Genomic DNA, 18,669 nt, shown 5'->3' with positions numbered 1-18,669 from the left:
CTTTTTGAACTTACAATCAAAACGGGCTTATTCAATACATTGTACATAGCATTAAAATATGTTATTATACTTCCATGTACGCAAGTTAAGTGTGAACGAGTAATTTCAAAACTAAAAATTTGAAAAACCAAACTTAGATCTTTATTAAGCCAGGCTAACCAGCAATATTTAGATCCTTTAACTTGTCTATTTGTTGAAGACGATATCATTCAATTTATAAACAAAGATAGTTATTGATATGTTAGAATCGTCAAGCAATGAATTAAAAAAAATACTTTTTTAATAATTTAATTATTTAATGTTAATTTTTAATTCAAAATTTGTATTTTATATGTAAAATTGTTAAGTAAAAATGTTGGTTTACATTTTTATATTTATAATTACATTGACAAAGACGTTGAAAATAACGACCTAATTTTATTAATTATGTATAGAATAGTTTTAATATTTTATTAAATGACAGTTCAATTTTTTTTCGTTTAAATTAAGATTAAGTTTGTAGGGGGCCCATTCGAAATTAGTTAACCAGTGGCCCAGTCATGAGCCAGACCGACACTGGGCAGTGGCATGTGATAATGGATTACTCACACTAATGTTTATTTACTACTCATACAATGACAAAGTTCAAATGTACATGTAATATGAATTGCTTAAATATTACTCCTTAAAACATGCTATGCTGGAATAAAATTCATAATGACATCTTAAATAAATCATTGAACTATAAACTATATCGATGGGTCCACACCAAACGCGCCTCTGCACGTAACGTTACTGTAACATAGCTGCAACATTTTATCGCCTGCAACATTCTCGCAAGGACAGGCGTCCATACTGCGCGTAGAAATGTATGTTGTAACATGATCGTGTTTTCCGATTTTCGTCAATGTGTTTGTGCCGTTCAGAAAGTGCAATTGTCCGCTATTTCGTTTTCAATTTTTTTATAAATTATCTTTGACTAGTAAAATGTCCGATCAAGTCACTAGTGCTGCGTTTATTCTTTTATATAGTCTACTTAAAAAAAAAAAAAACAGAAAGTAAAAACTGTAAACGACGCCGATTTTGGGAGACTCCTGTTTTACAGAGTATTTGTCTCTGGGTTTGTCTTTTGGGTTCCATAAAACTGGTTTTTCACGATAAGACTTGATTAGTTGGATAACTCTGTCTTGATCCCAAGTATTTTCTGAATTGCAGCTCATGATTAATTAATAACCTTTCTTTTTATTTATTAATTATTTCTATTTGTTTGTTATAATTATTATTAAAATAATACACAATTTCGTATTCACCGTAGCAGCAACAATACAACACTGACAATTTCTCGTCCAAACCAGATAAGCAAAACGCGCCAAACACCACGCATTTCCCATATCAACCCGAACAAACGCGCAACATGCACGAACATGCTTGTTCATGCGCGGACTAGGTCCATACTAAAAGCGCCGAACATGGTAGCAACGTTGCAAAATCGTTTTGCGCATTTTGTGTAGACCCGGCTTTAGAAGGCAGAGAGTATTTGATAAGTAACTCTGCTGCCTGGTAATCATAGTTCGTCGTTTTACCGTTGCCAATGATCCCGGCGCGACTGTGTCCATGTTGTTTTTCACCCGCATTAATAGATAACTAATAATTGATAAGAACGCTATTGTCTATGTCGAATAATATCACATCTCGTTTCATCCCGCGAACTAGTTTGTCGGGAAATCGGTTGTCGTCAACGATGTGTTGACTGACCGCTGTTCGTCGTTCGGTAAGATCGAAATCGATGAAACAACACTGTTTGTGACGATGACGGCGGGATCCGACTACCAGTGAAGCAGTATTATTTATTTAACCGTTGGACAATCAGTTCCGTTGGTTTTTTTCCTGTAACGACTGTGCGTACTGAAGCACATCATCTCATTGGGATACTATGTATCGTCCGTAATAATCACGTAAACACTAGCTTACTGCTTGGGACCTAGAAACCATTTCATCGATGTTGTGCTCCAGTCTTGAACTGGATTTGTATTAATTAACCAACTTGGTAGTTTGCAGCAGCAGCCATGACCACTTGGCTGGAAATACTAATTGTATCTTTTTTTATCTTACTACCATTCCTCTACGACACATGCCGAGGGTTTCGTTACCATTTCCGTCTGGCTATATTTTCCGTCCTAGCCTCTTTAACATCTCTATTGGCCATATTTCAATTCAAACAGCGTACCAGGTAATATTAGTTAGCTATAACTGTAATTTTCTTACCATCAATCTCTCATTGTCATTATTTTTCTGTTTATACTCCATTCAATAAGTTTTCTACTAACCCCATTTAATTGTTTAGTTTACAAGTCGTAATGATCTATTGAAACATTGATGTCGAATACTTAACTTTTATTAGATTTATTGAGAGATAGCCATAGAAAAACTTGAAGTTTTCCTTTTGTGTCTAATTTAATATTATATTTATATTAAAAAATAGAGTTCAAATTTTTAATAATATTCAAAAAATCATATTATCTTTGTTTCCATTTGTAGATCTTTGAAATATCATCTTGATTTTACAAATTTATCCTTAAAATAAGTGCTAAAGGATACTTGAGATTGCTAGATATCAATACAAATATTATAAATATATTTATTTAAATTATAATTTTATATAAACTGTAAGATATTCTTAAATTGTAAAATTGTAAATCTTTATCAGTAGTTAAACTTAACTTTGAATTATATTTTTATTTTGATAAATATATCATTGCTTTAAAACTATCTCTTACGGTTGTACACTTTACTCCAATATTTTATTAAAATCCTATATTGAATTACTAATTATCACTATACATGTACAATATAGTCTTATTTAATCTTATTACATATTTGACAGGTTAATTGCCTATTTTGGTCAGCAAATTTCAGATTTACTGTCTTTAGAATGGCATTTACATGGAAAACAAAATTTACTATCAAAACGTACCAGAGTGGCTATTATGAACTACCAAAGTAACATTAATACATTAGGTAATTATTATTAATTTTATTTGTATTATTTTGAAGTTCTATATATATTAAACTGGTTATGGAAATTAGTAGACAAATTTAATTTTCATTTAAGTTATTGATTTACTTGAACACAATTTAAATTATGAATTAAAATACCACAAGTGCAAATATTGCATGATAATGTTACAAGGTTATACATCTCATTTAATGTGTATTCATAGGAATCATGCATTTATTATATTGCTGTCAAGAGAAGGACCTGAATATCATCTCAAACACAAATTATAATAACTTATGGCCATTTTCATTTTTTCCGTGGCTACTATCATTGATGCTGTGTCCCATTCAATTTCTTAACACCAGTTTGGGATTTTTGTATTTTTCTCCAGCTATTATGGATTCAGGGGTACTTAGTATTGAACTTGTTGAAAATAAATTTAAAAAATGTATATTAGTATATTTATATTGTACCTATGTTTATAGCCCGAAATTATACTGGCGCCAACAACAATGACAAATAAAGAAATAATTAAAATGGCCTTAAAAAAAAAATTACCCATCCAACCAATTGTATTTTCTAACTGCTACTTCATAAATAGAGAAAAACATTTGTTTGAGCCAGGTGTGTAGACTATAATATTTTAATTTATTTTGTTTTTTATCAAATTTTTTTAATTGTTTTAGGCCGTGTTATAATATCTGTGATGCCAATAATAGAAACTGATGGTTTAATAGCTAATGATATTTCTAACTTAAGTGATGAAATTTCAACCAAAATACGTGTGGAATATGACAGTATAAGTAAAATCACAAAATTGAGTGATTATCAGACTCCATGCCTATAAAATTTAACAAATTTAAATATTAATATTACTCTTCCATGCACATTTTTACTTAACAAATAATACCAAAGTTCCATTAATTGTATATGACTTAGCTTTTTATAGAAAATGTATACTACTTTTACATGTTGATGATTCCTGATATTTTTTTTTTGTATGATTTTTTGTTTTTACTTATATTATTAGTGACATTTTTTATTTTATTCTATTTAATTATAGAAATGTGTTTTTAATGGCTGTGGATTTATGTGTTTTTTGATAGTCAAATTATTAATTTTAAAAACTGTTGTGATCGTTACAGTAGAAACCCAAAAAGTATTTTTATTTTTAATTTTGTCATAAATTGTATTATATTCTTGAATTTACTGACTAAATTGTTCAGAATTAATATTTATGTTTTTTTTTTAAAAATTGTATTATATTTATTATATTTAAATTATTCTCAATTGGTTCACATTCATAGAGCAAGGTTATAGAAAATATTTGTGTATGATTAAAAAATATTTTTATTTCATTTTAAAGACTATGGGTTGGGTGCAATTATTTTCTTATTAGATTATTTCTAGTAAATTATGTATTTCTGATATAGTTAGAATAAAATTAATTACTTTAAGTATGATTCTTGTAGATTTTATACTTTTAATAGTTTTTGAATAATATTTTAAGTTTTAATTTTGCTATTTAATAAAGTAATTATATATCAATTTAATATTTGTTTTATTTAAATTTTGTTATTTTCTAAATTATTTATTTATATATATGCATTCATTTGTATATTATTATGGTAATTGTATTAGGAGGGGAGAAAAAATTAAATATTTTTAATTTATTACCCTTCCAAATTTTTCATTACCATAAAAAAATAATACGAGTTAAATTTGATGATTAATCATACCCTTCATGTGCTACAAAAGGGTTAAATATTACCAAACAAGATAATTTTAGGAGTTTCCTTATTTAATTCAAAATATATTGCATTAAGTGTAAAATTGTAGATTTAAATATAGTATATAAAAAATGTAATTTCAATATTTTTTGTTAATTTATTATTTTCTATGAAAAATAAAATAAAATATAAATTAATACCTTATTTAAAATAAATCAACATTCTCACAATTTTTTCAATATATTTACCAAATCATTGTTGTTATGATCACTTACAAACCTTTCAAGATAAAATTAATTAAAATTGTCTATAAATTATATTCTAAAGCTAGTGGTACCTACAATTATTTTTTCATAAAAAAAATGTGTACTCAAACATACTAAATGTCAACTTAGTCTTAAAAATTATCAGTTAATTTATACATATTGAATATTGTTGTGATTGAAATAAAATATTGGTTTAATCAAATAATAACAGTGGCGCATGCAGGGGAGGGGGTAAGGGGTTGTACACCGCCCACCCGAAATTTTCTCCGATGTCTAGGTTAAAATTTACAAATTTTACAAGTTTGAAATATGAAGAGCTAGTATTGAATACCTAGTATCATTGATTATTGAATAGTCTATTCTATTATCAATGCTATTATTTAAGTCAAAATATATTAAGGATTTGCATAATTTTGTTGATTGTAAAATGTGTTATATTTTTACCTTGACTCCGGCCAAAGCCCGCAACTAATAATAGCTAATAGCTAAATAATATTATATTTTCATAAGATGAAAACAATAAATGATATTATGTTAATCAATATAACAATATTATTTTATTGTACTATTATTATTTTTGGTGGGCGACAGCTTGTATAATAGAAGCAAATCGCTGAATTCTGATGTGCGTAAAAATTTTTTTTTTTTTATTACAACACATACTCGTATTTTTGTTTACGAAAAAAAATCTTTCATAAAAATTACAGAGTATACTGAAGGTTACTAAAAAGTATAGAGCAAAATAATAATACTCGGTTCTAGATATATTTAATACGTAAAGCCAATTATTTTATTTCATATAAAAATTTGGTGTTTCACAAAAAACTGTGTAGCTTATTTTCAAAATAGTTCAATATAGTATACATGGAAACATATAATTTCAAGATTTTGTTATATTTTTTTGACATAAGTTTAAACAGAAAATTCATTTTTTATGAAAAAATTATGATATTTTTTTAAAGAAAAGATTTTCTGTGGCTTGAGGCCGAATCTTCAGATTATATTATGCAATTCTAGTATATAATATGGTATATCTAAATCTAACACAACTAAAATATTGGCGATCAAAAACTTTTATGTTTGAGTAGGTCGAAACAGCATAGTGGTAAAATAACAAGAAAAAGATTGGCTAAACCGCAGAAGTACCCGTTTCAGCTTATTAATTTTGATTTTCTATACACTAGCTATTTATAAATAATGATTTACAGATTTACTATCTATTTATATTTACTTCATTAAGTATTTTGAATTGGAACTTTGAAGACCAAAATATAAATTATCATTTGAATGTTCTTATTATTCGGTTTGTGTGATTGTGTAACGCGCTTGTATTGTGTTGACCATTTTCGTTCGGTGTTTTTTTTTAACATGAAGTATTTATATTAGTTCCTTTTCTTTTATTAAAAAATGGCGAATAAAACGCGTCTAATTATAGATTCAAATCGTAAAAAAATAAGCCACTCTCTTGTATTTTTTGTGTATTATATTGTGTGGTATATGTTACAAATAATTCGAATTTTTCGATTTTGTCATTTTTAATTAATGTGTTTTTTGTGTATTTTTTAAAATTTATTACTTCAATGGTTTTGCCTTGGAAGCGGTTACCCATTTGTTCCAAGTAATTTAATTGGTCTATTTCGTTATTCGAATACTTGGTCCATACATTTTTCGAGTATTCGATTGCCTGTAGCCCTTCTTTCCGGTGATAGTTATTAACATTCATTTTTATTGAATTTAATTTAAGATCAGTTTCTGATTGTATGTTTTTATTTACATCAATAACTTGGTATACATGTGGGTGAGGGCTATATAATTGGTTATTATAATGCCTACGGAAAGCTTCAATTCCATTAGTTGTCTTGGTTGATCACCTGGTTTTCCAGCCCACAGAGATGGATTGAAGTTTGAATCAGGCAATATATATGATGCGAAAATATAATCAGAAAAGAATAATCCATCAGGTGAAGCAATAGCTATTAAATTTGAAAATGCTATTTTTATTTCTTCAGATGGCTAATACGGCAAACCAAAAAAATATTTTAGCCATTTACCTACCTCTGAATTATTATTTTTATACTCCCGTAATAATTTACTACTCTTTTGTATTCGACGAGACCATGATTGAGCTAAATGAAATGTACAGCATATAATTTTACACTGTAGAAAAGCATTTAAAATTGAGTTATGAGCTGATTTTTCAAAATCAACATGAAATTCTTTAATATTAAGAGTCCGATCGAGAATGTGCGTACAGAGATTTTGAAGTGTTTCCCACATACTTGTGTGTGTTGACGTATGTTTATCTTCTAAAAAACAAAAAAATACTGGTACGTAAAAAAAATGTTGATAAATGAGAATGGTATATAGTTGAGAAAATAATTTTGGGCAATACGAAAATGTTCCATCTCCAAATACATGTTTAGCGTCACATAAAGCACTTAAATTTGCTAAGCATGTAAACATTACTACAGAATTATCGTCACTGAAATACATGAATTGTTCATCTTTAAATTTTACTTCAAATTCTTTCAGCTGTAATACAGCCTCGTTAACAGTATTTGGGAGTTTCGGAAAATGTTTTTTTCTTGTTGCATACAATGAATTTCGTAACAAATGAATGTCACCATGATTTAAATTTAAATCGGATTTTAGTAATAATTCTTGTCTAATAATTTTACTTGGTTGTGTATGCATATCTTCAATGGCCTTTCTCTTAACAGAACTTCGGATAATATCTTTATGAACTTCGTTCTGAGAATATTCGCTGTGATTATGTTCGTTTTTACAATTAATAATAATTGTACACTGACTATTAAACGTAACCACTGATTTACATTTTTTATCGGTACACCGGAATAAAAAATTACCACATTTTAACTCTCTGTATTTCGAAAATTTAAAATTGTTTATAGACACACACATTTTGTCGCGACGCGTGTAGTATATATTAGATATTTCGTATTCCACGTTCGCTGTACGAGAGAAATGTCGAAACTAAAGTTGAAAAATTACGAAAATGTATATCAGTACAACAGTACCTATTAGTTATTTCATGGGTAATAAATATTGATAAAGTTTATCGAAGTATAACGAGCTGTCGAAATTATGGATAAATCCGTTATTTTCGACAAAACCATTTTTATTTTATTTAGGCCCGGTTTTTCATTCATCCAATTATTCGCTAGATACGTATCTGTCGGATAAATTTATCTGGCGGATAATCTTTCAAGTAAAGTGATTCCGGTTTTTCAATGTAATTTTATTCTCCAGATAGCTATCTGACAGATAAAGTTTTCGGCAGTAAAATTATACTAATAGAAGGTAGTTACTGTTCATTATGGAACAAGTTACACACATTTATTTGATTATGATTGGTCAATGATGAAATTGATAAGGAATTGTTCGGTGATATTGACACATTATTTATTGTAATACTGTATGTAATTACTAATCAATAATTATTAATTTTGTTGCGTGTTGAGTGTTGACTCTCGCTCGATATAAGTTATATTTACTTCTTTTTTCAACATGTCTCAAAAAAACATATCCAAAAAACAAAAAAATTTCACATTTTATGAAAAAAAACTTTTATTGAAAAATGATCTACAAAACCGTCACGCATTATAAAATAAAGTGTTAACTAATAAATTATGAACAACATTTTTTCCAAGTCTGAATCTCATCCTAAAATCATGGCCATCTCACGCCAGCATATGTTTTATTCTTTCGTATACAGAGTACAGACGACGTCAATAGTTCAAATATTTAATTGTTTCATAATCATCCTCTTCAAATAAATACATGTATATTGAAATTGAAATTGTGTATACATACACATATATATTTAAAATAATATGAAAAATTATGATAACTAACCATTTTTATGTTATCAGCTGTTAATTATCCGTCGAATAAGATTTATTTGATACAAAAAGTAACGGATAACTTATCCGTAACAATGTCCATCGAATAAGGTTTATCCCGACATTGAAAAACTGAAATGTATCAATTTTTTCTTATCTGTCAGATAACTCAAGTTATCTGACGAGTAAATGTGATTGAAAAACCGGGCCTTAGAAAACTTCTAAGTGGTTATTGGTTATCAATAAAATATGTCTACAAAATGTTGTGCGCTATCGAGTTGTTCCTTCTACAATAATTTGTGCGCAAACGAGTTCCAGGTTTTAACTGAACAATTTTAAAATGTGCGCAAACTAGTTGTAGCCGTTTTAATCGTTAATTGTTATCTGTTACGTTATTCGATATTAATTTTAATCATTTTTCGTTTCAGTTTCGTTATCTTTATCGGTTTTCAATCGTTTATCGTTTACCGTTTACCGATATAGTATTTGTTATCGATTTCAATCGATTTTTTGAATGGTTAACGTTTTGAAAACGTTTTGGTACCCTGCTCGCGTCGGCACCGTACATAACAAGAATAATTAATTATTAAACGTTATCGCCATCGTCGTCGGATGACGACGACGCGACCAAAATATCTAAAATAAATCAAAATAAATAATCATATTATTCGTTTTCATATTTAATTGGTCTAACAATGAATTTCACGACCGAATAACAAATTATTCGAATAATCATCTCTTACTATAACCACAGAGCAGAATTTAGATAAATTCGCCCAGGGGCAAATATTTTACTGACGGCCCCTCTCTTCCTCAATAAAAAAAAAAAAACATTAAACAATAACACTAAATTAAGATATAACTTATATTTAATTACTCAGTCGCAGTCACAATCTGACAGATTACAAGTGTAAATTGTAAATTGTGTCCGCAGTTCAATAACCAGATAAGGCCATTATATATAGAATCAAACAAGATTATAAAATTAATCATTTTATGGTCGTTCTATTTTATTTTTCGCATTATATTAAGTGAATCAGAACTCAGAATGGATTCAGAAATTTAATTGTAATTACTGTTTTTACAATATAATTAGCCACTAGGCATGAAAACAAAAACAAATTTCGACGTGCCTCTAAAATGTTATCACTAGGGGTGATTACCCTCTTCGTCACCCGGTATTACAGATAACGCGTGGCGTTAATGAAGGGACCCAGCCAAAGACGGGTGGTGATTGCTCGACCCGGGCAGATGCACGTTACTCTCCGTCGGACTGCAGACTTCTGTACCTAAAAATCCCCGTAGGGGACCCTAAGCGAACGGTCCTCACCCTGTAACTATCCAATGATTTTGTAAACATCGTCGAATCCAACCGCAGTCCGCGTAACACACACGGTAACCTGAGCTAACCACGCTTTCCGACGTACCATTCGTAGACTTATCGTTGGTCATTGGTAGGGCATAACTCACCGCTGGGACGTCACCCCGGCCGCTACCGACTTAATACAGGACTGAGCGACTGACACCATCACGATTCGATTAGCCTTCCATACCGCAGTTGGCCCCGGGATAAGACGACGTTTGACCGAGAATGACGTGAGACGTGCCGGCTGCCACCCGGGGGACGAATGACGAACCCCCCAGATGATAGGTCGGTGGTTTGCCGCCCAACCAGCCACCGCTCCGTGAGGCTCCAAATAAAGCTTCGGGGTAAATTTTGGTCGTAACCCGGCTCCGCGGCTCAAAACACGAGGCACATTTTACGCAAACGGCCCGCATCCGTGGAAACCGCCACCTCGGACCGTTCATGCGCGCAAGTTCGCTGTTCAAGTAGGCGTATTTTAAAATTATTCCGCCTGTCCCTCCCTACGACAAGGGAGTGTTTAAATACCGCTATCCACAACCTGCGGACCCGATCTAGTGGCGAGAACCAACGCCCTGAAACCCCGTCCTGTTGTCGAAACGTGGTTTCGTTAGATTACACCAACATACAACACCATTTTATTACTTCCAAAAAGTGCATGCAAAATGGGAAGGGAAAGAATATTCTGCGGTACAACTTATGAAATATTTTTATACAAATAAAATACGTACCTAAAACATTTATTTATTAGAAACACCTATAAAATAATTTGATATATCTCTAACTTGCAGGCCTGCTAGGTAATTATTTTATATTAAACATATTCACACCCAGTATACTTTCCATAATCTCAACATGTACTATCGGAATGAAAACAATGTAGCCACGCGCTAAGTTACTTGTCATTGGTAGTCACTTCTATCTAAAACGGCTTCTCGATCACACATATCAATACTAAACTGGTTATTTTTTTTTATTTTTTTTTTAATATATTTTACTTTATTATGAAGGATTATAATCTATACATCAAGTACAATAAGTAATATAAATATTTTAAAGATAATTCACAGTTTATATTATACACATGAGGAGGAAATCACACGTTTATGACATTCCTGAATATTATTAAGTACTTAATCTTTTAATAAATCGCGGCACCAGTTGCTTTTGAGGCATCTAGTTAGGTTGCCAGTGAGTGTAAGTGAAGCTAATTCGTTGATGAGTTGATTAGGATTATCTCGCAGCTTGGAGTAGTAGTGCTTGTAGAAGATAGCAGCAGTTTCATTGATGGATGATAATTTGAGGTCGTAATTTAGTGACTCGTTTGAGACGTTTTTTTCTATAAATAAATCCGACAACTTTTTGATCCTACTACGTGTGTCTTGTAATAAGTGAATATATACCCAAAAATAGCACTATAAATCCTAAATTAGTAAAATAGCAATAACAGCCTTAATTATGCAAAAAATAGCAAAATTAAATTTTGTCCGAGTAGTGTGAAATATACGAATATTTGTATCTTACTTTAGTTGTTCTAGGATGAACCAAGAAAAATATACATTTGCTAGAACTTCCAAGTCCTGGTTATGAGTTATGAGAATTACAAAGAGAAAATATCGTTAAAGGTAATACATATTTAATATAATATTTAAAATATGTAATGTTATTTTACATAGTACTGATGGCTAAATGCTATCATCTGAAAACGTTTAAAATTTTACACTAATTTAAATAACGCAAAACGCTAAATAGTTCATAACTTTTTAACTGTCAATAACGGTTAACGGAAAATTTTATAAACGCTTAAATTGAATAACGTTTAAATTATATATAACCTTAAACGCTCAATTGCTTTTAATGTTTAAATATCCCATAATGGTAAACCATTGATTTAAGTTCTGGGTGCGAGAGGTGTGCAGAAAGTGCAATCACACTGGACCTCGCACTTTTGGATCGGCTCTTGGGCCACGCATTTCTACTTTGTATTATATTCAGTTCTGGTTTCACTTAACTGGTTATGCACACCGGGAAATTTTCCCCAGCTATCGGCATACTCCGACTCTACGTCGGTTAGGTACATTTGTACGTTAGGCGTCGGTTGTTAGTTTTCTTCTATTTTGGTACCCAATAATTTAACACAGTGGCAATCTCTACATGTAATAAATAGTACGATATTTTCGTAATATGAAGATTAATTTACACAAAGATCATTCTTATGAAACAATAAGCTAACCCAGCGTGATTCCAAAATTTTTTGGTTTACGCATCCCCAAAACAAAAAAAATTTAACCTCGCCCCTCTCATGAACAAATTAATCCGATCGGGACTGTGCGATCGCCGTGACATAGCATGGTAAAAAAACTATAGTGATTATAAAATAATAATGAAATCGCTACAACCTTCATGAAAACCACTAAAAAGATAATGATAAACTTGGTAAAAGTAATACGCTGAAGTGCTAAAGAAAAATGCCCATTATTCGTCAACATTTAGTTAGTACCAAAGTTTTAAAATACTTAAAAACCAAATAGTATTAAATAAATTATATTTATGCTAGTATAGAACATACACGTAAACACGACTCGTGAGGGGAGGAGCTATGGTTTTCTTAGCCCCACTTGGCTATACTACTGACTCAAATTTTAATAGAAAAACTCGCAATTTATTTCAACGTTTCGCTCAAAACAACACTCTGTATATCAATATACGCATGTCAAACAGTGCATGGGTAAGGAGGGGATCACTAGGTTGAAGCATATTTAACCAACTAGCAACAAGCGATGCGTGAAAAAAACCAATTTAATTTAAAAGAGATTTCCTTTTTAGACGGAATTAGGATATGAATTTAAGAAAAATTATAACGCCACATAGAGTTTAAGATCGCCATGATGAATTCTATGATAATATGTCATAAGTAAAGAGCGGATTAAATCCGTTTGATATTGCAACTTTTTATTGATACCCAGTAAATCAAATCTGATCAAATATGTATACGAATCAGATTAATTACAGTCTTCCTATTTAATTTAATAATGCAATTTTTTGCAATTATTGCAATTATTGTATACTTTACGTGATAAAATATACAAATTATTATTTCTAAAGTAATTTTACAAAAAAAATATAACTATGACGTAAATTTTTACATGTAGTTAAATGTAGTTAGGATTTTTAAAATTATATTCATCTGGGTTATTCACAAAACTCACAAGTTTAGAAGAATAAAATAGTCAATTACTTAATAGTTTAAACATATTTATCGTAAATACTAAATAAATAAATAAATAAATAAATAAATACTAAATAAAAATATTTAGTATAAATATTTCTATAAATATTCCCGGTTCCAATGGAAAAATAGTTAAAGATAAATTAAAATATGTTTTAGAAAGAAATGAAGGATATAAAACTATTAAAACTTACTCTGAGGTTATGGCAAGAAATCAAAATGTTTATTTAGATATAACACCCAATTTTTAAACTATTTTAAATATGCATCGATAACAAGTGTCGACGTTGAACGTATTTTTTCATTATATAAACATATTTTAAGTAACAGACGATAAAATTTTCAAGAACAAAATTTAGAGATGTATATAATTATAAATTTTAATTCAGAAAAATGATATATTTTGTAAATATTATATAAATGTATATAATATTATTTAAGTAAGTAATTAATGATTATATATTTGATATGATTTTACTATGTAATTTTAATGTATTTCATTGCAATTTTAACATATTTATACTGAAATGTTGATACATTTTTATTGAAATTTTGGAATCTTTTTAGTACAATTTTAAGATATTTTTAATGCGATTATATCCGGTCTTTAGTCATAAAATTGTCTTGAAAAAATTAAATTTTTGGTATGTAAAATCTATGAATAACCTAAATGTTTCAACACATCCATTATTAAATTTAAATGAAATTATTTGTATCTTCATTGGGTTATTAAAACAATACGTTCGACGTAATTGCAAAAACGCGCAATAAAAAAAAATTAAAAAAACAATTAGCTTTTGACCTTACTATATTATTATGAAAAACAAAACAATTATCAAAACCTTATAGTTATAACAATTACACCCTAGAACTGGAACATAATCAAATTATAATAGTTAATTAATCGAAAACTCATATATATCCACTATATTACAATTTATGATACCTATACAGATCGAAATATATGCATTATATATCTATTATCAACATCTATTAGATATTATATTGTGATCTTGGATAATATCTATCAGTTATCAATGTTTTTATTATTGTCACCAAAATATATAATTATAATACAATTTGGCTATAGTATATTATGGTTAGGGGAATGGCAAGTTTATCCCAGAAAATTAATGTATATCCTAGAACAAAAATGTTAAGATAGTAATTAAAAGTATAAAAAATTTATTAAATATATTTAATAACATAGAAAATTATATATTATAGGTTTATTAATATTTTAATTAGTACAATTTTATTCGATCATATTCTAGTCAATATTTTTATTTTCTGCTGTCTCTAAGCTATAAAATAAAAAAATAAATAAAAAATAAAATTTTTATTTATGAAATAAATAAATAACAAAATATAATATGATAATAATAATATGTTATACATTGAATACCTGTTCAGATTTTTTTGTAATCCGGTCGTAACAAATTCATTTATTGAATTTATAGTATCTATGCAATTATGAATAGTTTTTTTGACCATTTCTAAACAAAACAAAAAACATTTTTTAATATTATATTTATTAATTCAAATATATACAATTTTTATTTGTTTTCTTTATTTCTTCCATACAATTATTTTGAGTATCGTAGTTTTTCTAACTATAAAATCTGGATTATTAATCAGTACATATTTTGGCTGCATCCGAGTTCCGTCCCAAAAATAAAAATGTGATTTAAAGATATAATAGCTCCGTCCCGTGTTAAATCGAATAAATAACAATATCATATTATTTAGAAATAAAGATAATATTATTTCAGCTATTGAACCAAATAAACTTTTCAGTCGTTATTTGTGCGTGTCTGTGCCATTTAATATATATATATATATATATATATATATATATATATATATATATAAATGAATAATTTACAATATATGTACAGTGAAAAAAGTAAGATTTTAATTAAAAATGATTTTAAATTTTGTTTTCACAAAAAATTAAGTAACAATATTGAACGATGGAATAACAACAACAACAAATTTTAGTTACCAATCATAGTTACTCATCGCCAAACATTAAAAAACCTATAAATTAATTATTTATATATCGGGATAGAGAATTATTGATGATGATCAAATGTTATATTTTTGAATAGTATTTTTATAATTTGGATCTCCAATATTGTAATGAAGGGTATTATTCTGGACTTCACGAATTAGAATTTCGTCTTCCGACGCCGAGAATATCAGTGTTGGCGCCATTATATCTACAAACGTATCAATAGTCGTTGTGATTCGTTGTGATGTGTCGCGGCGACATGTCGCAAGGTACTGCTCCCGGAGCAGTAATGTCGTCGGTCGCGACGACTCAAAGTTAGGTCACCGCGACATGTCGTTCTTGCAAACCAATGAATAACATTTTCGTATAAACAGATGTTGACGACTTGTCGCAGCGACAGGTCACCGCGACATGTCGTACCTTAGAAACCGTACCTTTATAGCGAGATTTTCATGTCGACGACAATAACATTGAATATAATTTAACAATAATAATAAACAAGTACGTGTAGACCGTGTAATGATTTAAATTCTAAAAATAAAGGCTTCGTTAATAATTTAAAATAACGATTGGTAAAAAATACTTGTAATTATTATTTGAGACTTATTCTGAACACTTGCAGTATTATTTACAAAAAACTAAAATTTAATTAATGTGTATGTATATTCTTAATTGTTATTATTCAATTTTTCTATTCACATTATTCACATTAGGGTGTTCCAAGACACAACTGGCACACTCCGTAAATGCCTATGATGAAAACCATATTTATACAAATTATTTAATATATTTAGTATATACAGAATTTTTTTTTATTATACATATGTATATTATTACGATTAACTTATGAAAATGTAAATAATATGAATACTTAAATTTTTTTTAATGTATTTTATAACAAAAATAATTATACAAATTATTAAGGACGGAATAGTATATACCTTTTTTTTAATTATGATGTAATTGGTATACACCTTTTTTTTTTAATAGAGACAGAATTGGTATAAAAAAAAGGTTTTTGGAACGGAATTCGGATGCGTACCATATTTTTTTAAAATGTATTTGGTAGCTACATTTATGAGAGAGAACCATTCATCTTAGATAGAACCAGTGATGTATTGGAGGGTATACGGGGGTATACGGCGTATATCCAATACGCTATTTTTATCCATGGCGTATAGCTTATAAAAAATTGATGATACGCGGGTGTACGACCGTATATAGCGTATAGCTTGTAATTTGAAAAATAACTACATAATACATAATTGTTAATATAAATTAAAAATAATTTATATTAGGTATTATCAGAACTTGAATGTGTCGGAGTTACAAATACAAACCAATTTTTTTCATGGCTAGATCTTTTTTTTTTGCATTTATGTATGAGTTGATGGTATTAAATTTTCGTTGATCTCTCCAATAATTTGTCCAATAACAATTTCGATTTGTCTAAATAGCAATTTTAAGGAACTATTTTAATCCTGCCATCGTCAATATATTCAACTACATAACCATAATTTGCTCGTTTGTTTATTTTTTCCAATCATATTCCAGTAAAACGTATAACATTTAATCTTATAATAATAATAAACATAATAATATTATATATATATTATTATAACAAGATAAAGTTGGTGAGGTTGTAGGGGTTAATATCTGGATCTACTAAATTGATTTTGAAAATTCTTTCAATCTCGATTTAAATTTTAAGTTTTTTGTCATTTCTTCTCTGTTTTTCGTTTTTCTCAATTTCTTGAAAACTATTAATAAAAACAAGAAATTACTCTTCGAGTGTACTAAATAGAACCCATTTCTCATCTTTTAATATTTATTTGGTCAGAACGTTCTTTCTGGTCGAAAATGTGTACAAAGATCAAAAAAAAAAACCACACATCATAGTAAAATCAATAAATTCCTTGTTTTACTCAGAATCTAAAATAAATATCACCAAATTACTATTTAGAAAATATAATAATAACAATAATACAATACAAGACGCTGACTATGATTTAAAAGTTAAGTCTGATAAGATTTGTTGTAATATTGAACTTTCGCCTAACCAATCGTAAATCACAGTAAAACTATACTCACCCACAAACTTAACAGGAGCGTATTTAGACTTATTTCTATGGGGGAGGGGGGGGCGACTCAAATTTTTTCTTTAATTCAGGCTCAAAATTTACAAGTAAAATTTCTGGTAATATTTATATTAGGTGAATCCTTAATATTTGTGGTTTTTTTTTTTTTTTTTTAATTTAATGCCGGATCCACTTAAAATGGTCTATTGTATAGTTCTTTTTTAACACCTATCTGTGTCTTGAAAGTTTCGCTTGTGTTTTATCTAATTTTTCTCTAAGTATGGACTGGGTCTTCAATCAAAATAATATATGTTATTTATCGTTATGGGACATTTAAACCTTATAAGCAATTGAATGTTTAACGCTATAAATAATTTAAACGTTATTCAATTTAAGCGTTTAAACGTTATATAAATTTAAACGTTTAAAAAATTTTCCGTTTACCGTTATCGACAATTAAAACGTTATGAAAAATTTAGCGTTTTGTGTTATTTAAATTAGTGTACAATTTGAAACGTTTTCAAATTTAGTAATATTATAAAATAAATCATAATTTTTGTTTCTTAATAAAATATCCATTACTTATTTAAAAATTGTCTGGGTTTAAAAATTTTCGGAGAGAGCGATTTCCCCATCGCTCCCCCCTCAAATACGCCATCTGGAACTTAAAGTATACAGGTATACAACTAAACTTGATAAATAGGTATTGTATGTATACACTATATTAGTATAATTATACTTATACTTCGTGTATTATAACTTTAAATAAAGTTTATTGCTATTGTTAATAATTTAGTGTATACATTCAATATAGTATTCCAATAATTTAAACGCATAGCTAAATACCATATATAAAAATTAACAATTATTTCTAGTGTTAAGTAAAATATTATTTAAATTTGTACTGAACTGCAATATGACTAGGTGAAGTTTGGATTTATCATAATATTCACATTAAATTATTTAGAAATTTAAACATATCAGTAATTATCAAACATTAACATTTTTCAGATACGAAGTGAGTCTCGACAATTATATAAAATGACGTCTTAATTAGTGTACAAGTTTTCTTAAAATAATCTACTGCAATTTTCTTGTAATTTGAACCACTATCAAAGGTTGGTGGAAACAATTTTAGATCACTATAAA

General features: G+C 28.6%; 1 protein-coding gene across 1 annotated transcript; it reads left to right on the top strand.

Moving 5' to 3' along the window:
• Positions 1-1,623: 1,623 nt before the first annotated feature.
• Positions 1,624-4,141, top strand: LOC112683067. The gene is made up of 5 exons (XM_025553926.1): positions 1,624-2,209; positions 2,864-2,997; positions 3,201-3,385; positions 3,463-3,601; positions 3,664-4,141. The coding sequence occupies exons 1-5, from the start codon at positions 2,046-2,048 to the stop codon at positions 3,822-3,824; spliced, it is 783 nt and encodes a 260-aa protein (XP_025409711.1). The 5' UTR covers positions 1,624-2,045; the 3' UTR covers positions 3,825-4,141.
• Positions 4,142-18,669: the final 14,528 nt, after the last annotated feature.

The sequence above is a fragment of the Sipha flava genome, unplaced genomic scaffold (assembly GCF_003268045.1).
Source record: "Sipha flava isolate LNK unplaced genomic scaffold, YSA_version1 218_pilon_pilon, whole genome shotgun sequence".
Lineage (NCBI taxonomy): Eukaryota > Metazoa > Arthropoda > Insecta > Hemiptera > Aphididae > Sipha > Sipha flava.
This window is presented reverse-complemented; position numbering and strand designations above follow the sequence as displayed.